This window comes from Petromyzon marinus, chromosome 54 (assembly GCF_048934315.1).
Source record: "Petromyzon marinus isolate PM22_M1 ecotype Great Lakes invasive population chromosome 54, UKy_Petmar_22M1.pri1.0, whole genome shotgun sequence".
In the NCBI taxonomy this organism is placed as follows: Eukaryota; Metazoa; Chordata; class Hyperoartia; order Petromyzontiformes; family Petromyzontidae; genus Petromyzon; species Petromyzon marinus.
Genome location: NC_133720.1, coordinates 699,185 through 714,965, shown reverse-complemented (window position 1 = coordinate 714,965; position 15,781 = coordinate 699,185). Strand labels below are relative to the sequence as shown.

The 15,781-nt window shown below is 53.8% G+C and overlaps 2 protein-coding genes across 2 annotated transcripts; one reads left to right on the top strand and one right to left on the bottom strand.

Moving 5' to 3' along the window:
- On the bottom strand, positions 1-2,731 carry LOC116954130 (ferritin heavy chain B-like). The gene is made up of 4 exons (XM_032974593.2): positions 2,486-2,731; positions 949-1,095; positions 596-721; positions 1-382 (listed from the first exon to the last, which is right to left on the bottom strand). Exons 1-4 carry the CDS (start codon positions 2,585-2,587, stop codon positions 233-235), a joined length of 525 nt encoding a protein of 174 aa, XP_032830484.1. The 5' UTR covers positions 2,588-2,731; the 3' UTR covers positions 1-232.
- Positions 2,732-9,164: 6,433 nt separating this feature from the next.
- LOC116954128 (ferritin heavy chain B-like) lies at positions 9,165-12,507 on the top strand. The gene is made up of 4 exons (XM_032974591.2): positions 9,165-9,445; positions 10,743-10,889; positions 11,083-11,208; positions 11,450-12,507. The coding sequence occupies exons 1-4, from the start codon at positions 9,344-9,346 to the stop codon at positions 11,600-11,602; spliced, it is 528 nt and encodes a 175-aa protein (XP_032830482.1). The 5' UTR covers positions 9,165-9,343; the 3' UTR covers positions 11,603-12,507.
- Positions 12,508-15,781: the final 3,274 nt, after the last annotated feature.

Here is a 15,781-nt window from a genome sequence, read left to right as displayed (position 1 = left end):
TTTGAATGCTCAGAATTTTTATTCTCACTACGAGGTTCCACTTGTTTATGCAAAGACAATGACAGCATCCAGATTTTATCCACAACCTCCACCACCCCCACCAAAGGATTACATCAACCGTGGAGAGAACCGAACTTTAAAAGGACCCTGCACACTTCACCAGCGAGAAAGAAACTACAGATTATAAATGACAGCTGGCGTGCGCAACTTCGTGTCGATGGGAGGACACTGTTTAGCTGCCCAGGGTCATCTTGTCGAAGAGGTACTCTCCCATGCCAGACTGCGGCACTCCCAGGCGCTTGAGGTTGGTGACGTGGTCCCCAAGCTTCTTGATGGACTCCACCTGCTCCTCCAGGAACTCGCTCTCCAGGAAGTCGCACAGCTGTGGACACAACAGCAACAACATCAGCCACGGCTTCATTGGTCAGGGAGACGTTTCATAGGGTGTGGTGGTCGCTCAAAGTGACTGGCGACTTGTGGACGTCGTGGAGTGTGGCCGTGGGACCAAGTGGGAGGACAGCTTCGTAGCGAGAGAGCCGCGGGTTCTGAGAGTGACCACAGGGTGCTTGGGACCCGAGCCACCGAACGTACGAACCTGCGGGTCTTTCTTCTCGCTGGCCAGAGCGTGGAGATCCAGCAGGGCCTGGTTCACGGTCTTCTCCAGCTGCAGGGCGAGCTGCATGGCCTCCAGACCACTGCCCCACTCGTCACGCTCCGGCTTCTGCTCCCACACAGACGGACAGCGACGGGAAACTTCATACAGCGAACGAGATGAGACGACGACGAGAATAGGACGGATTCACAGCCCTCGGTCGCCCCACCCACGCGACACAGAGGTCCCCGGGGCGGAGACGAACAGAGACGGTGACGCTCCTGGCACACTGCGGATCGCCCCTCCAAGGCTTTGACCTCACCACCACCCCCCCCAGTCCCCCCCCCCCCACGTACCTTGATGTCCTGGAGCACGGCGCGCCCGCCGCGCTTGTTCTGGTACTCGAGCAGCTTCTCGGCGTGCTCGCGCTCCTCGTGCGACAGATCCTTGAAGAACTTGTGGAAGTGCTTCAGGGCCACGTCATCGCGGTCGAAGTAGCTCGCCTGCGGTTCGCACAAACAGCGGCGACAGTGAGACCAGAAGCACACTCCCGGCACAGTGCCGGGTGGGTGCTGAGACCTGTCTGGGTGCGATGGTGCGTCATCCTCGTCGTGATCTATCCACTGCTAGATGAAGGACTCTCCAAGTCGCCACCATCCATCGCGGTCTCGCAATGCAACAATCCACACAGCAGCTGCGCGCGATGCGACAATTGTGTCGATGCGTCGAGATGTGCGAGCGTGGCTGTGCGCGAGTGAATCTCTCCACCAGGCTCCACGCGGGTTATTGTGAGCGACGTTCAACTCGTCACTCGCCCCCCCCGACGGTAGTAGCCGTGGCCGGGAATCAAACTCACGTGGCCAGGTTCACAGCGCAGCGTGCTAACCACTGCGCCACCGCTCCCGCCCGTCACGAGGCACTAAATAAATAATAAACTCGGCGGGCCGCTCCCCGGGTCACGTGACGATGTTTTCGAGGGCGGTGCCGTCACGTGACGAGGCACCCAGAGTCTAGGAGCCCCGCGGTACAATCGGCGTCCGTGGCGATTCAATTATCGCATCGATTATAAACTGTGCAACGATGATTAAATATATATATATATTTTATTCCTGGGCAGTAAATGTTACCTTCTAACTTCTTATGCCTCTAAAGTACAGAAAATGGCTATTATTACTACTATTCCCCACAAACTTTGCTTTTGTGACCAGGACAGTGATATTTTTAAATTTACCTATTTTCAATGAGAAAACGTGGTGTGCATTTGTGTCTTTCGTTCACATAAAGTCCTGGTCACAAAAGAAAAGTTTGTGGGGAATAATAATAGACATTTTCTATACCTGTGAGGCATAAACAATTAGAAATAACACTGCCCAGGAACAAAAATCGTGTTACGTAGTGGTGTTACTTTTACCATTTATGATCTCAGCGGCCTCTACTGGCTGGAATGGGCCAAGTGAACTCATTCTCACGGAGACAACAACAACAACAACACGGAGACAACAACAACATGTCGCGGGCCTTTGTCAACCCACTCCCCACGCAGCGTCGGTTGTAGGGGTTTGCTTGACCATACTTCACCACGCTGGTCAATGCGGGTTGGTGAAGGGGTGGGCGGGAGGAGGCGGGAAGGGTTCGGGGTTGAGGAGGAACGCTCAGAGGAGAGGGGACGAGAGACGAAGTCCTCTGGAGAGTGCGGGGAGAGAGCGCGGAGAGGAGAGGCGAGGTGGATGGATCTGGATGCGAAGATCGTGGAGTCCACCGCGGGAGACCCCAAGAGTCGTGGACATCCCCGCGTGTGGAGGACGGCGCGAGCAGACGCCTCGCTCGTCGCAGAGGTGACACGACGAGAGGGGAGTGCGCGCTAGACGAGGTGAGAGTCGGAGGTGAACTCACCAGGGACAGGTAGACGTAGGAGGCGTAGAGCTCCTGGTTGACCTGGCGGTTGATGGCTGCCTCCACCTCCTGGCTGAAGTTCTGACGGATCTGGGACGTCATTTTGTTGTTGTTTTTGTTGTCGTTGCTGACGTTTGAGAGTTAACTGAGATGACACAGGGGGTGAGTTCTGTTCAAGCACTGTTGAAGCAAGAACCGCGTCCTGTGTGAGCTCCAGAGACTGTGAGCGCTGCTGCCGGGCCCCGCCCTTTATAGGCGCGAGGGGCGCACGCCATTGGTCGGCTCCAGCCCCTCCCCCCCCCCGAGCTCACCTGCGGGGGCGGAGTGGGCGGGGCCCAGGTGACCTGTGGGGTGGGCGGGGCCCAGGTGAGCCGTGGGGTGAGCGGCCTCGGCCAATGGGCTGCTCCGGACTCCGCGTTGCCCAGGTGTGGTGGTGGGGGGGTCCACTCGGGGTGTTTGGTGGAAGCGTCCATTGTTGTAACAACGCGCAACCGTCCGAGTGAAAAACATTGATGTTTTGTATTTGTATGTCCTGTGTGTTTAACGCCTTTCGCACCGTACGCAGTCAACTATGGGCCCAGGTGACCGTTGTAAAAGAGGCAGTGCTGTTTCATGAACCTCAACGAGGGTTATACACCTGATTAAATCGAGGTTTCACGCACTCACTTGTCTCAGCGTTCCTGTTCCACTTAAATAAGTAATATTTATTTTAACTTTTGTAAAAACACGCTTTTAAGAAATGCACTTGTAATGGAAGAACGCCACGACTCCAGGAAGTGGCCCCGAAGCTTGCCACAACATAAGGGACCGTGGTCAACTACAGGCAACGTCGGTTGACCGTAGACAATCTGACCCAAGCCGAAACATAACTTATAAAAATTAATGTTTAAACATATTTTCTTTATTTTTTTGGATATAATATAGTATTGTCACCAGTGAGTTAATAGAAAGCGTGTAAAAAGACCGTTTACATTATTTTGATAGAATATAGTATTGTCATCAGTATGACATCAGTATACCAAGTTTGAAGTCGATACCACATTGGGAAGTGGGTTACAATTGAGTTACAAGATTTGAGGATACAACAACGACAACAACAGAGTGAGTTAAATAAAAGCGTGTAAAAAAGACACGTTCTGAGCACTCATTTTTGTTATTTGCGAGAGCTTGGGTGACTGCACCAGTTCCTGCCCACTCGAGTGCGTTTTCATCGTCGACACAGGCGAGACACAAATAAAGGTAGACTAGTTGGCATTCGTTAGTCGCGTCCAGAATCCGATTTGCTAATTGGATGGTCAACTGGTCAAGAAACCTGTTCCAAACCTGTTTTGTCCATATGATTGGTTGTCCTCGATATTTCCCATTATTCTGTTTCCACGGGTGTTAAAGAGCGATTTTAATCTGTGCGATAGGAGTCTAGAGGGTTAATACTTCTTCTATTCAGTTTTATTAGGAGCGTGACATGCTGTTCAGTTGCAGGATCGTGAGATGGCTACGACCTGGTAGAGGACTTGAAGTAGCAGTAGATAGATGATGGTGAAGGGTTAGACAATGTTATATGGTGGCACGTGCAGGGCAATGACAATGGCTGCAGTGTGAATGGCAGTGCAGTTGGCGGTGTTGCCGCTGCGTCCCCGCTGCGGTGAAACTTGTGGGTGGCCGAGCCCCCAGGGTTTAGCGCTTCCCCGTAAAACGACACCAATAGCGACATTCACACCACGCAACTTGACACGCGGCACATGACTCACAATGCTGCGGCACCATGAGTTGGCAAAATGTGCAAATGTTTTTATAATAATCACCCATAGTCTGTCCACTGCTGGATCAACTTTTCCCCAAAATTGTCGACATTCCTCACAGTCCAGCGACGTGGCGATCTAACAGCGAGCTCCCGCACGCGAGCCGATGGCTCCGTCCCCTTCGGGAGAGTTCACACCTTTGGCTGCCGTTCCATTTCCAGTCTCGGCCCTTGTAGGCTGTGCCCTGCCAAGCCCATTTACTTTCATCAACAGTCAATATTGTTTCTCAAACTTGGGGTTGTTTTCTGATACGTAGGACTTTATCTCATGATATGAATGATCGCATTTGGTTTTCAAATAACGTCAATAAGGTTTTCACAAACGAAGTGACTTAAATAATAATCTACTACATCGCGCATTTCAGTGAAATATAACAAAGCGCTGTACATGTGCACATTTCAGCATTCCATCAAATACAATAAAACGTGCTAAACAAGGCAATAAAATGTGGCTATCAAACAGATTGCACGGAGTCATTGTGACAGCACTCCACAAGCGACTGTCGATGAGCGAGATGCGAGCCATGCAGTCTCAGATACGGCCGGAGGGGAGGACGACCACACGGCAGATGGCAGAAGGCAGATGGCCCGGTCATGCCTGGAGCGACGTCTCATGCTAGGGACGCAGAGAAGACCGCACGGAGTCCATGGAACCCAGAGTGCGAGATGGAACGTAGGGATCCAACGAGGTCCCGTGGGTAGGTGGTGGGTGCAAGGGCCTTCAGTGCTTTATAGGTTCGCAACAAAATCTTAAAGTCGATTCTAAGCTTCACCGGGAGGCAATGCAGAGATGGCTGAATAGGTGAGATGTGATTGAATGAGGCGGTTATAGACAAGACTCTGGCAGCTGCGTTATGAATGCCTGACAGCCTATTGAGAACCCTTTTAAAAGATTTTCCCGCCTGACAAGTGGGCATTACAACAAACTTCCCTGAGCAGAGGGCAATACAATAATAGTGTCTGACAAGAGGGCATTACGATAATAGTGGCTGACAAGAGGGCATTACTATAATAGTGGCTGACAAGAGGGCAATACAATAATAGTGTCTGACAAGAGGGCATTACTATAATAGTGCCTGACAAGAGGGCATTACTATAATAGTGGCTGACAAGAGTGCATTACTATAATAGTGCCTGACAAGAGGGCATTACTATAATAGTGGCTGACAAGAGGGCATTACAAAATCGTGCCGGAAAAGATGGCAATACAATAATAGTGGCTGGCAAAGGGGCATATGTATAAACACCCAGCTCTGTCATTCTGTCATTCTGTGGCTGTGATTAACGCGGCACGGATTGGTGAAGTGCGTCACGTGACCGCGAGCAAGCAGCCAACCAGAGGTGCGCCCCTCCCAAACATGTACGCCCCCGGATTGGTTGAAGTGCGTCACGTGACCGCGAGCAAGAGACGGGTGAGTGAGAGTGAGGCAGAGCCGTGCTCTGTCCACTGCTGCCCTGAGGGAGCCAGACGCGCTCTCTCCACTGCTGCCCTGAGGCAGAGCCGTGCTCGGTCCGCTGCTGCCCTGAGGGAGACGGGTGAGTGAGAGTGAGGCAGAGCCGTGCTCTGTCCACTGCTGCCCTGAGGGACCCCCGTGCTCTCCACTGCTGGCTTGAGGGAGAGCCGTGCTCTGTCAATTGCTGCCCTGGGCCAGAGCTGCGCTCTCTCCGCTGCTGCCCTGAGGGAGAGCCGTGCTCCGTCCGCTGCTGCCCTGAGGGAGAGCCGCGCTCTCCACTGATGGCCGCCTGAGGCTCGCGCTCCCGGGGTGCGCTCCCAGCAGCGGCTGGCAGGGCCGTTTGTGAGGGGGTCGGGGGAGCCGACGGAGCCGACGGAGGGAGCCGATGGAGCCGAGGAGGCCGGGTGAGCCGACGGGGCCGGGTGGGCCGGTGGAGCCAGGTGGGCCGATGGAGCCGGGTGGGCCGACGGAGTTGGGTGGGCCGATGGAGTTGGGTGGGCCGCTGCAGGCTGTGGTTGTTCGGGGGCGCCTATGGCACCCCCGCACAACCTAGTTACTATAATAGTGGCTATCAAGAGGGCATTACTATAATAGTGCCTGACAAGAGGGCATTACGGTAATAGTGGCTATCAAGAGGGCATTACTATAATAGCGTCTGACAAGAGGCCATTACGATAACAGTGGCTGACAAGAGGGCATTACAAAATCGTGCCTGACAAGAGGGCATTACTATAATAGTGGCTGACAATGAAAATAAGACTTCTTAGTGACACGTCACGTGCGTTTCAAAAGACAGAGCAGGGTAAATCATGACACCGAGGTTTCTTACTCTGGCCGATGGACTGATTGTGTGACCATCCATGGGCATATGGAACGGACCGACGCTACGTGCCGTGCCTGTGGAGAGCCAAGCAGCACCACCCCTCGGCCTTGTCCCCTTGGTTCATGGCAGGAGATTTTGCCACATCCAAGACTGGTGTGAAACCCGGTTTAGTGTGAATATAAACGCATTTATGGTCAGCAAACAGATGATACCAAAACGATTAAATAACTGCCCCAAGGGGAGGTCGTATAAATGCCGACTAGCTATCAGAGACCCTTAGATGACTGTGACACACAGGAAGCCACACTGCCAATGTCATATTTGCAACATACAAGTTCACAAAGGAAAAACACGCACTTAGAATACTGTAATACGTCTGGAGAAACACGACCGGAACCTGTGGCAGGTCATTTAGACTTTGTGTCTCGTCAGCACAGCCCCGTATAAACCTGTTTGTTGCGGGTGGGATGTGTGCGTGTGGCCAATGGACACAGCGAGCAGTGATCGCTGCGGGCACTGAACTGCCCCTAAAACAGCGCGCCGATTGCTTCACCTGGCGCCGGCTGGAATGTGACCCGACCTGACCGTGGCTCTGAGTGTCATTGAAAGTCGCCTGTCAGCAAAACAAGAAGGCAAGACACAAAACCGCCTCACGCACGCATTCTATCTGGAATGCTTTCCGACAGCCGTCTGCCCTTGAACTCGAGCTCAGCAGAACCTCGACTCATCTGGTCCTGCATTACAAGTTGAATGTATTAATAGACAGATGAAATTTGCAAAACGAGATCAACGATAATGTACAGACGAGATTGCAAGGATAAACGGAACAGATAAAACGAGACGGACAATTCCAACTAGAAACACAGCACAAATGAGAGAGTGTAAACCAGACAGGACACACGAGACAACTTACAAAACAGTACAAGCGACACAGTACAACGAATGTCGGACAGGACGCAGACACACACACGCCCCTGTAATGAAATAGAGCCCACGCCAGGCAGGTGTAACACATGAGACAGCACACACAGAGAGAGAGACAGCATGCACCAGACAAGCGATACAAACGAGACAGGCCTGCAGACACGGGCAGTACAAACGAGACAGCAGGCCTGCAGACACGGGCAGTACAAACGAGACAGCGCTATGGACAGGGCGGGAACGAGAAGGAAAGTGCGTACGTGACCAGGGGCACGGCACGCAGCCACAGCAGTAGCAACGATGCACGTCACCTGAGCGTCACGTTACCCTTGGGGAGAATGTGTCCTTACCTGACCACAGCTTAGGGATGGGCAAACACAATCGATACAGTACTGTCCTTCCTAACCATGGATGTTTTGATTTCGATGTTGATCCATCCAATAACATCGGAACCCCTTTGATGTTGGGTTTGTTCACGCCGGAAGGTGTTGACAGCTCTTTGACGGGGAATTAAACCGGGCCCTCTCCCAACGTCATTGGCAGACGTCTCTGCTGCGCATCGGGTTAAAGGTCACGTTCTGGAAAAGCCGGCGCCGCGTGTGGCTGCTGTTGGTTGTGTTGACCCTGCAACAGGGACAGCCTTGTGCTTTTTATTATTCTTAGTTATTCATCTCTTCGATAACTAACATTGCTGTTACATACATTATTCTCATTGGTATTTCCTGTACATTTCTCAATTTTTTTTGTACAATGACATCGATGGTGTCGTAGTGATCTCTGAGTTGTCAATCGATGTTTCCGTCACGACACCTCGAGTGCTCAAGGTCAGGTTTCAAGTTGCGTTTTTGTGACCAGGTGAGGTGAACTCAAGAGACGAGGATTGTTTCAAATGCAGAGGTGACCTGGGGAGTGGGTCTGCCAGTCGGAGGCAACGATTGCTGCAATGCCTTCACTGCGCGTTCCCAATTGAGTCATTTGCGGTGTCATTTTCTAATTTGGCAAATCTGGACCCTGACGCCAATGGCACACGGGGGCCCTCTCTTGAGAATGACGTCACGGGATCTTTAACTTCCACTGTGAGTGAAGCGGATGGCGAGTAGCATGATCACGGTCTTCTTCTCGCGTATCGCAGGTACTGTACGTGCAAACCACACGTCCAAGTTTAAGTCTGTGAGCCATGCGATAGCTTCAGGAGTTGCGCGACTAACGCTGCTCAATCCGCCGGAGAGCTGGCGTAGGATGCAGTTGTTCAAGATATGGTCCATTGTCTGGTTCGGGTGGCCACTCTCCTCACACTGTGGGTTGATTATCACGGTGATTACACCCGAGATTAATAACCGGGGCGGCCACTGGATTCGAGCCGTGAACACGCTACCGCTGGGCCACAAGTGTTTGATGTCGATGGTTTTCTCTCGATGTCACATCCCGACTGTTGCGCCACGTCAGTGTGACTCGAAACGTGGACGTGGGCAACATCTAAGTTGTCGGCGTTGCTTTTTTGCGGGATCGTTCTCAGATCATAGAGCAGTTGACCATTGATACGCGATCCCTACGTCCACTTGACACCACGGTTGTGTCATCTCTTCTCAGCAGCACGGCAAGCGCGATGATGCGTCACCCATCGCAGATTAATATTTCACGTCCTGTGTCCAGGCCACGAACGTCCACGGCGAGGAAGGAGGCGGCTGTCCGGCCAATGGCGAGCGCCGTCCGTCTTTAAAAGTCGGAGCTTCTCCTCCACCGCTCACAGTCTCTGGAGCTCACATAGGACGCGGTTCTTGCTTCAACAGTGCTTGAACAGAACTCACCCCCTGTGTCTTCTCAGTTAACTCTCAAACGTTAGCAACTACAATACCAACAAAATGACGTCCCAGATCCGTCAGAACTTCAGCCAGGAGGTGGAGGCAGCCATCAACCGGCAGGTCAACCAGGAGCTCTACGCCTCCTACGTCTACCTGTCCATGGTGAGTGCCGCTGCCTCGAGGCCAACGGGCCCGCACATAATCATCATCACCATCATCGGTCATGTTCGATCCACGGCTGGATGAAGGCCTCCCCCAAGCCGTTGCCATCTCTCACGAGATGCAGCAACAGAGATGGGACGAGGCCGGCTCGTGCGCAGGTGCGAGAGGCAGCACCTGTGCACGCGCCGCCTTCACCGCTCCGTCTCCACCGTGGATGTCCTCGGAGACGCGTTCCCCCTCGCTACTTTGGCTGCCTCTCCGTCGTTACTCTCCACCGCCATCCATCGTCCCTTCTCGCGCCCTACCCACGCCGCCCGCGTGTCCCAGCGGCCAGTTCGACGCCCCTGGCTGGTGCACGTTCTCTCATCCCCACGTTCCTCTTTCTGAATCGCTGGCGTTCCAATCATGACCATCCCCACGCTCATTTCGAGATTCTGTTCCAGTTTCCCTGTCACTGTGAAAGTTTCTGTTCCATGTTGGAGCATGTGATACGTACTGTGCCGATGAAAAACAAACTTCTTCTGGCACACAGCCATGTAGACTCTGCATTATTCAGCTCGGTTTCGCAGAGGTCATTAAAAACATCTCTGTTGTGCGTTCTGCCAACCGGCTCCACGTTGCGCTATCGGGGTTCGTGCCGCAGGACGAGGAGTCCGTCGCGATCCTCCGTGTGGCGGCGGCGGCGGCAGCGCAGCCGCCCTCCGTGTTAGCGAACGGCCCAAGGAAGCGGATATCGCAGAGCTACCTCTGAGATCCCTTCAAGTGACCTCTGATCCACCACACAATTAGAGGGGGATACATTTTCCTTCAACCCGAACACCGAGAGTAATGTTCATCGCAAGATGGTCAAAGTGATTCATTAAAATGATCAGAGATTAAATTTAGAAAAATTGACCATCACATAATTAGTAGTGAGAATTGGCGGAGGTGTGAATTGCAGATGGATTCGATCCCGCTGTGACAATGACCCCAACATCCCCTGCATAAGCCAGACCTATAACTCACAATAACACACGAACTCTGACAGAGAGACACTGATACAATATTTACTGGTATACACCTTCACAAATATGTACACAATCATGACATCGTGCGCAGCTGCTGTGTGGATTGTTGCATAGTGAGACCGTGATGCATGGTTGTGACTTCGTGAGGCCTTCATCCAGCAGTAGATAGATCACAGATGGATGATGATGATGACACACCATCGCACCCAGACAGATCTCGGCACCCAGCCGGCACAGTGCCGGGAGTGTGCTTCTGGCCTCACTGTCGCCGCTGTTTGTGCGAACCGCAGGCGAGCTACTTCAACCGCGATGACGTGGCCCTGAAGCACTTCCACAAGTTCTTCAAGGATCTGTCGCACGAGGAGCGCGAGCACGCCGAGAAGCTGCTCGAGTACCAGAACAAGCGCGGCGGGCGTGCCGTGCTCCAGGACATCAAGGTACCTGTTTATTTGACCGTACTTCACCGCACTCTCGTCTCCTACCTCACGTTTAACGATCGTTCATCCCATTATTCTGCATCTCGTCAGCTCTCGGTGGGCCGCTTCAAGAGACACCGCGCTTGGCACGTGAGCCGCCCGGTTGGAAAATCCGGACACCGACTCTGTACGTCTCATTTCCGTGTGGGAGCAGAAGCCGGAGCGTGACGAGTGGGGCAGTGGTCTGGAGGCCATGCAGCTCGCCCTGCAGCTGGAGAAGACCGTGAACCAGGCCCTGCTGGATCTCCACGCTCTGGCCAGCGAGAAGAAAGACCCGCAGGTTCGTACGTTCGGTGGCTCGGGTCCCAAGCACCCTCTGGTTGCTCTCAGAACCCGCGGCTCTCTCGCTACGAAGCTGTCCTCCCGCTCGGTCCTACGGCCACATTCCACGACCTCGTCGTCCCCAAGTCCATGGCTCTCGCCGCCAAGTCGCCGGTCACTTTCAGCGACCACCACACCCCATGAAAACGACTCCCTGACCAATGAAGCCGTGGCTGATGTTGTTGATGTTGTGTCCACAGCTGTGCGACTTCCTGGAGAGCAAGTTCCTGGAGGAGCAGGTGGAGTCCATCAAGAAGCTTGGGGACCACGTCACCAACCTCAAGCGCCTGGGAGTGCCGCACTCCACGACGGGAGAGTACCTCTTTGACAAGCTCACGCTGGGCAGCAGCTAAGCTGTGTCTCCGTCGCCCTCAGCCTCGCCACGCTCAGCCTCTCTGTACCCCGCGGCGACTCCTTCAGAAACGGCATTTGTCTGTTGGTCAGTCAGTCAGTTAGTCAGTCACAGCACTCGCTCGAGTCATGTTCATTGTTCTGTTCACCGCCAAGCAGGCACAACCTATGACCTTTGACCTAGGTCAATAAAACTCACTGAAGGTTTTGAGCTTACTAACCTTAAGGAGTGTTTCAAAAGTCTAAACTCTCTCATTCCATCGCTCTTAACGGTTGCGTTAGGAAGAAATTAGTAGAATGAAGAAAATGTGGGGGACAAATTTATTTTTGGGGGGTGGGGGGGGCTAAAGGCATGGAAATTGACAGCAATTTTCTAATGAATAAAAACGAGCACAAGTACCCTCTACACAAGTACCTTCTACACAAGTACTTCCTACACAAGTACCCCCTATGTCAGGAGGTACTCGTGTAGAGACATCTCTGCCTCTGTGTAGGAGTGTGCACCTTCGTATCCATACCCAGAGACGTCCCCAGCACCGTGCCCGGTGCACTCGGCAGCGACTCGCAGACAAATCCCTCTTCTCCCCGGAGGCAGTCGACTGCGACCTGTCCAATTATAAAGGCGCCTCTTCCTGATAAATGCAACATCGTCACTCGAGCCATAAGCACGGTCAGAGTCGACCACGGGCAGATCACGGAGGAGGAGGAGGAGGAGCGGAGCGCCAAGCGGGCCGGAGCGGCCGTGTCCCTGGCGGGGCACGGGGTCTCTCTGCGGCGACTCTTCCCGTGGCCTTCACTCTCCGCCTCTGGGCGGTGGTGATGCTCCAACCGGGGTGTGAGGGCGAGGGCCATCGAGATGGAGCTGCTGTGCTGAGAAGGAGCCTCTAATAAAGTGTGACGAGCATCACCCATTGTCTCGCTTTCATCTTTATACAAATAGATACAGAGTATGCCATTGTTAAGATCCTCACTACGTTTTACCATATGCACACACACACACAACCCGTTTCACATTGAATCATTTTGCGGGACCCTGGGGTCCCGCAAAAATCAGGTCAATAATTATTATTTTTCAGTCCGCCCACTCGTGATCCCGACAGCAACGCGCTGCCCGCCCAGACTCGCGCCAACAAGCGCCAGCAGGCGGCGATCAACACGATGGGCGCCACCCCACTGGCCAAACGCAAGCTTGGGCGTCCGCCGCAGTCGCGCGTGGCGACGACGCCCTCTGGTCAGCCGTCGATCCTCAGCTTCTTTGCCAAGGCGAGCCTGCCCCCCAGGCAGTGAATTTAACGTGTTTATGTAATTTTTCAACTTTTTACGAAACTTAGTGCCCCGAGTAGCTCTCGACGAGGCCAATCGATTGACCACTAGTTTTGTTGTCGGTAAGGCAAGACTCGTGTCGCTACGCGGTTTTTCCCACCCTGGGGCAGTGATGGGACCCCGGGGTCCCGCCAATTGCTTCATTTTTCCATCGTCGTCATCTGTATTTAGAACCAGGCAAGATCCGGTTATGAGTATTATTGCTGCTAATTTTACACAAGGCTTACCCAGAACACGTCATTAGGATGCTCCCTGTAGGCAGAGTCTGTCCCTCGCATGGTCACCATGGTGCTGGCAGCGCCGTGTTCATGCAGCGATTGTCGAAAGCCGCCTGCCCGAGCCACGCGGTTGTTACGGTGGTATTCCATGGACATTGAGGAATACTGATCGGAGACTTCAGTGGAAAAGTTGTAGAGGGCAGACAGAGTAGATGACATTCTTTTTTTCGAATTCGGCAAATTTGTAGCATGGCGCCAGCACGCAGTGGCCTACTCCTTAATATCCACTGGGAAACAGAGGGCGTGTGGTATTTTTACGATAAATTTACACGCGAAGTATTCGGGTAAAGGGCTTTGATTAACATTGCTGGCCAATGATGTCCTGCGATGGGATACGTTCCGAGGACCACAATGCACTTCTTCATAAACTTCTTACTGATAGGTTGTTTTTTTTTTGCAACTGCACAGAGGGCAGGAGTTGATAGGTCCGGGGGTGAGTGCTTGATGCTCAGTGCGTGATGTTCCTTGTCCTGCCTGGGGGATGAAGGCTGTTATGATGATGATGGGACGGAACGGCTGCGTTACTCACATACCATTGGTAATTACCCCGTACGGTGCTTTCTATACAGTCATCAATTACACTTCATTTTGCATTTGTAGGTACAAAATAACTGATTGCGACGCGTTACAATAAAGTGTGAAGACGTGTGTCATTACAGACAACAACCACAATACAACAGCAGGGTGGCGGTGTTTACGGCTACGCTGCTGCACGTGGCCGCTGCCTGTAATCCAGCACCCTGGAGGCAGCAGCAGCAGCGGGGGTTGGTGGATCACACACAGACGTTGCGTGTGATCTACCAACCTCTATCCGTGGGCGGCGAGGAGGTGCCGTAGGCCTGTCTCGCCAGGGGAAGGCGGCACAGCACGGATGTGGACTCGTCCTGTTCCATCTGTGCGGGGATAGAGTGTTCTCCCCTTGCACGCATGGGGTTTCTTCTGGCGCTCCGGTTAATTGGCTAACACCTTCATATGTAGGGAACCGCAGAGCTTGGCCATGTTATTGGTGGCGCCGACTCATCGCCGCGTGGCTGATGCTGCTGCGTTCCCTCTCGTCTGTGGTTCCTCCTCCCGATGCCCCCTCCGAGTCGTCCCCCTCTCTCTCTCTCTGCGTCGTCCTTTCGCTATCTCTGTACGAGAAGAGCGACTACGATGTGGCGGTGGAGGCACACAGGGTACCCTGTAGTAGTACTCCTGTAGTAGGACCCCTGTAGTAGGACCCCCGTAGGAGGACCCCGTAGTAGGGCCCCCGTAGTAGGGCCCCCTAGGAAGTACTCCTGTAGTAGTACCCCTGTAGTAGTACCCCTGTAGTAGTGCCCCTGTAGTAGTAACCCTGTAGTAGTACCCCCGTAGGAGGACTCCCGTAGTAGGGCCCCTGTAGTAGTGCCCCTGTAGTAGGACCCCTGTATGGGGACCCCTGTAGGATGATCCCTGTAGAAGGACCCCTGTAGTAGTGCCCCCGTAGTAGGACCCCTGTAGGAGGACCCCTGTAGGAGGACCCCTGTAGTAGTACGCCTGTAGTAGTGCCCCTGTAGTAGTGCCCCTGTAGGAGGACCCCTGTAGGTGGACCCCTGTAGTAGTGCCCCTGTAGTAGTGCCCCTGTAGTAGTACCCCTGTAGGAGGACCCCCGTAGTAGTGCCCCTGTAGGAGGACCCCTGTAGGAGAACCCCTGTAGGAGGACCCCCGTAGTAGTGCCCCTGTAGTAGGACCCCTGTAGTAGGACCCCTGTAGGAGGACCCCCGTAGTAGTGCCCCTGTAGGAGGACCCCCGTGTAGTCGTCGGCGTGGTGGTTCCGCGCCTTGGGCCACGGCCGCCCCCTGGCGTCGGCCCGGGCCGCCTCCCCCAGCCCCTGTAGTAGTGCCCCTGTAGTAGGACCCCTGTAGTGGACTCCTGTAGGACCCCTGTAGTAGTAACCCCTGTAGTAGGACCCCTGTAGTAGGACCCCTGTAGTAGTGCCCCTGTAGTAGTGCCCCTGTAGTAGGACCCCTATAGTAGTACCCCTTTAATAGTTACCCCTGTAGTAGTGCCCCTGTAGTAGTTACCCCTGTAGTAGGACCCCTGTAGTAGTACCCCTGTAGTAGTGCCCCTGTAGTAGGACCCCTGTAGTCGTACCCCAATAGGAGGACCCCCGTAGTAGTGCCCCTGTAGTAGGACCCCTGTAGTAGTACCCCTGTAGTAGGACCCCTGTAGTAGTGCCCCTGTAGTAGTGCCCTTGTAGGAGGACCCCTGTAGGAGGACCCCCGTAGTGCCCCTGTAGTAGGACCCCTGTAGTAGTACCCCTGTAGTAGTGCCCCTGTAGTAGTGCCCTTGTAGGAGGACCCCTGTAGGAGGACCCCCGTAGTGCCCCTGTAGTAGGACCCCTGTAGTAGTACCCCTGTAGTAGTACCCCTGTAGGAGGACCCCCGTAGTCGTGCCCCTGTAGGAGGACCCCCGTAGTGCCCCTGTAGTAGTACCCCTGTAGTAGGACCCCTGTAGTAGTGCCCCTGTAGTAGTGCCCTTGTAGGAGGACCCCTGTAGGAGGACCCCCGTAGTGCCCCTGTAGTAGGACCCCTGTAGTAGTACCCCTGTAGTAGTACCCCT

Bases quoted from the DNA above. Each gene is read 5' to 3' on its own strand.
- LOC116954130 (XM_032974593.2), bottom strand. From the start codon at position 2,587: ATGACGTCCCAGATCCGTCAGAACTTCAGCCAGGAGGTGGAGGCAGCC. The intron at 722-948 runs GTACGTGGGGGG...GTGTGGGAGCAG, and splicing joins CCGTGCTCCAGGACATCAAG to AAGCCGGAGCGTGACGAGTG. The intron at 383-595 runs GTTCGTACGTTC...TTGTGTCCACAG, and splicing joins GCGAGAAGAAAGACCCGCAG to CTGTGCGACTTCCTGGAGAG.
- LOC116954128 (XM_032974591.2), top strand. From the start codon at position 9,344: ATGACGTCCCAGATCCGTCAGAACTTCAGCCAGGAGGTGGAGGCAGCC. The intron at 9,446-10,742 runs GTGAGTGCCGCT...TGCGAACCGCAG, and splicing joins CCTACGTCTACCTGTCCATG to GCGAGCTACTTCAACCGCGA. The intron at 11,209-11,449 runs GTTCGTACGTTC...TTGTGTCCACAG, and splicing joins GCGAGAAGAAAGACCCGCAG to CTGTGCGACTTCCTGGAGAG.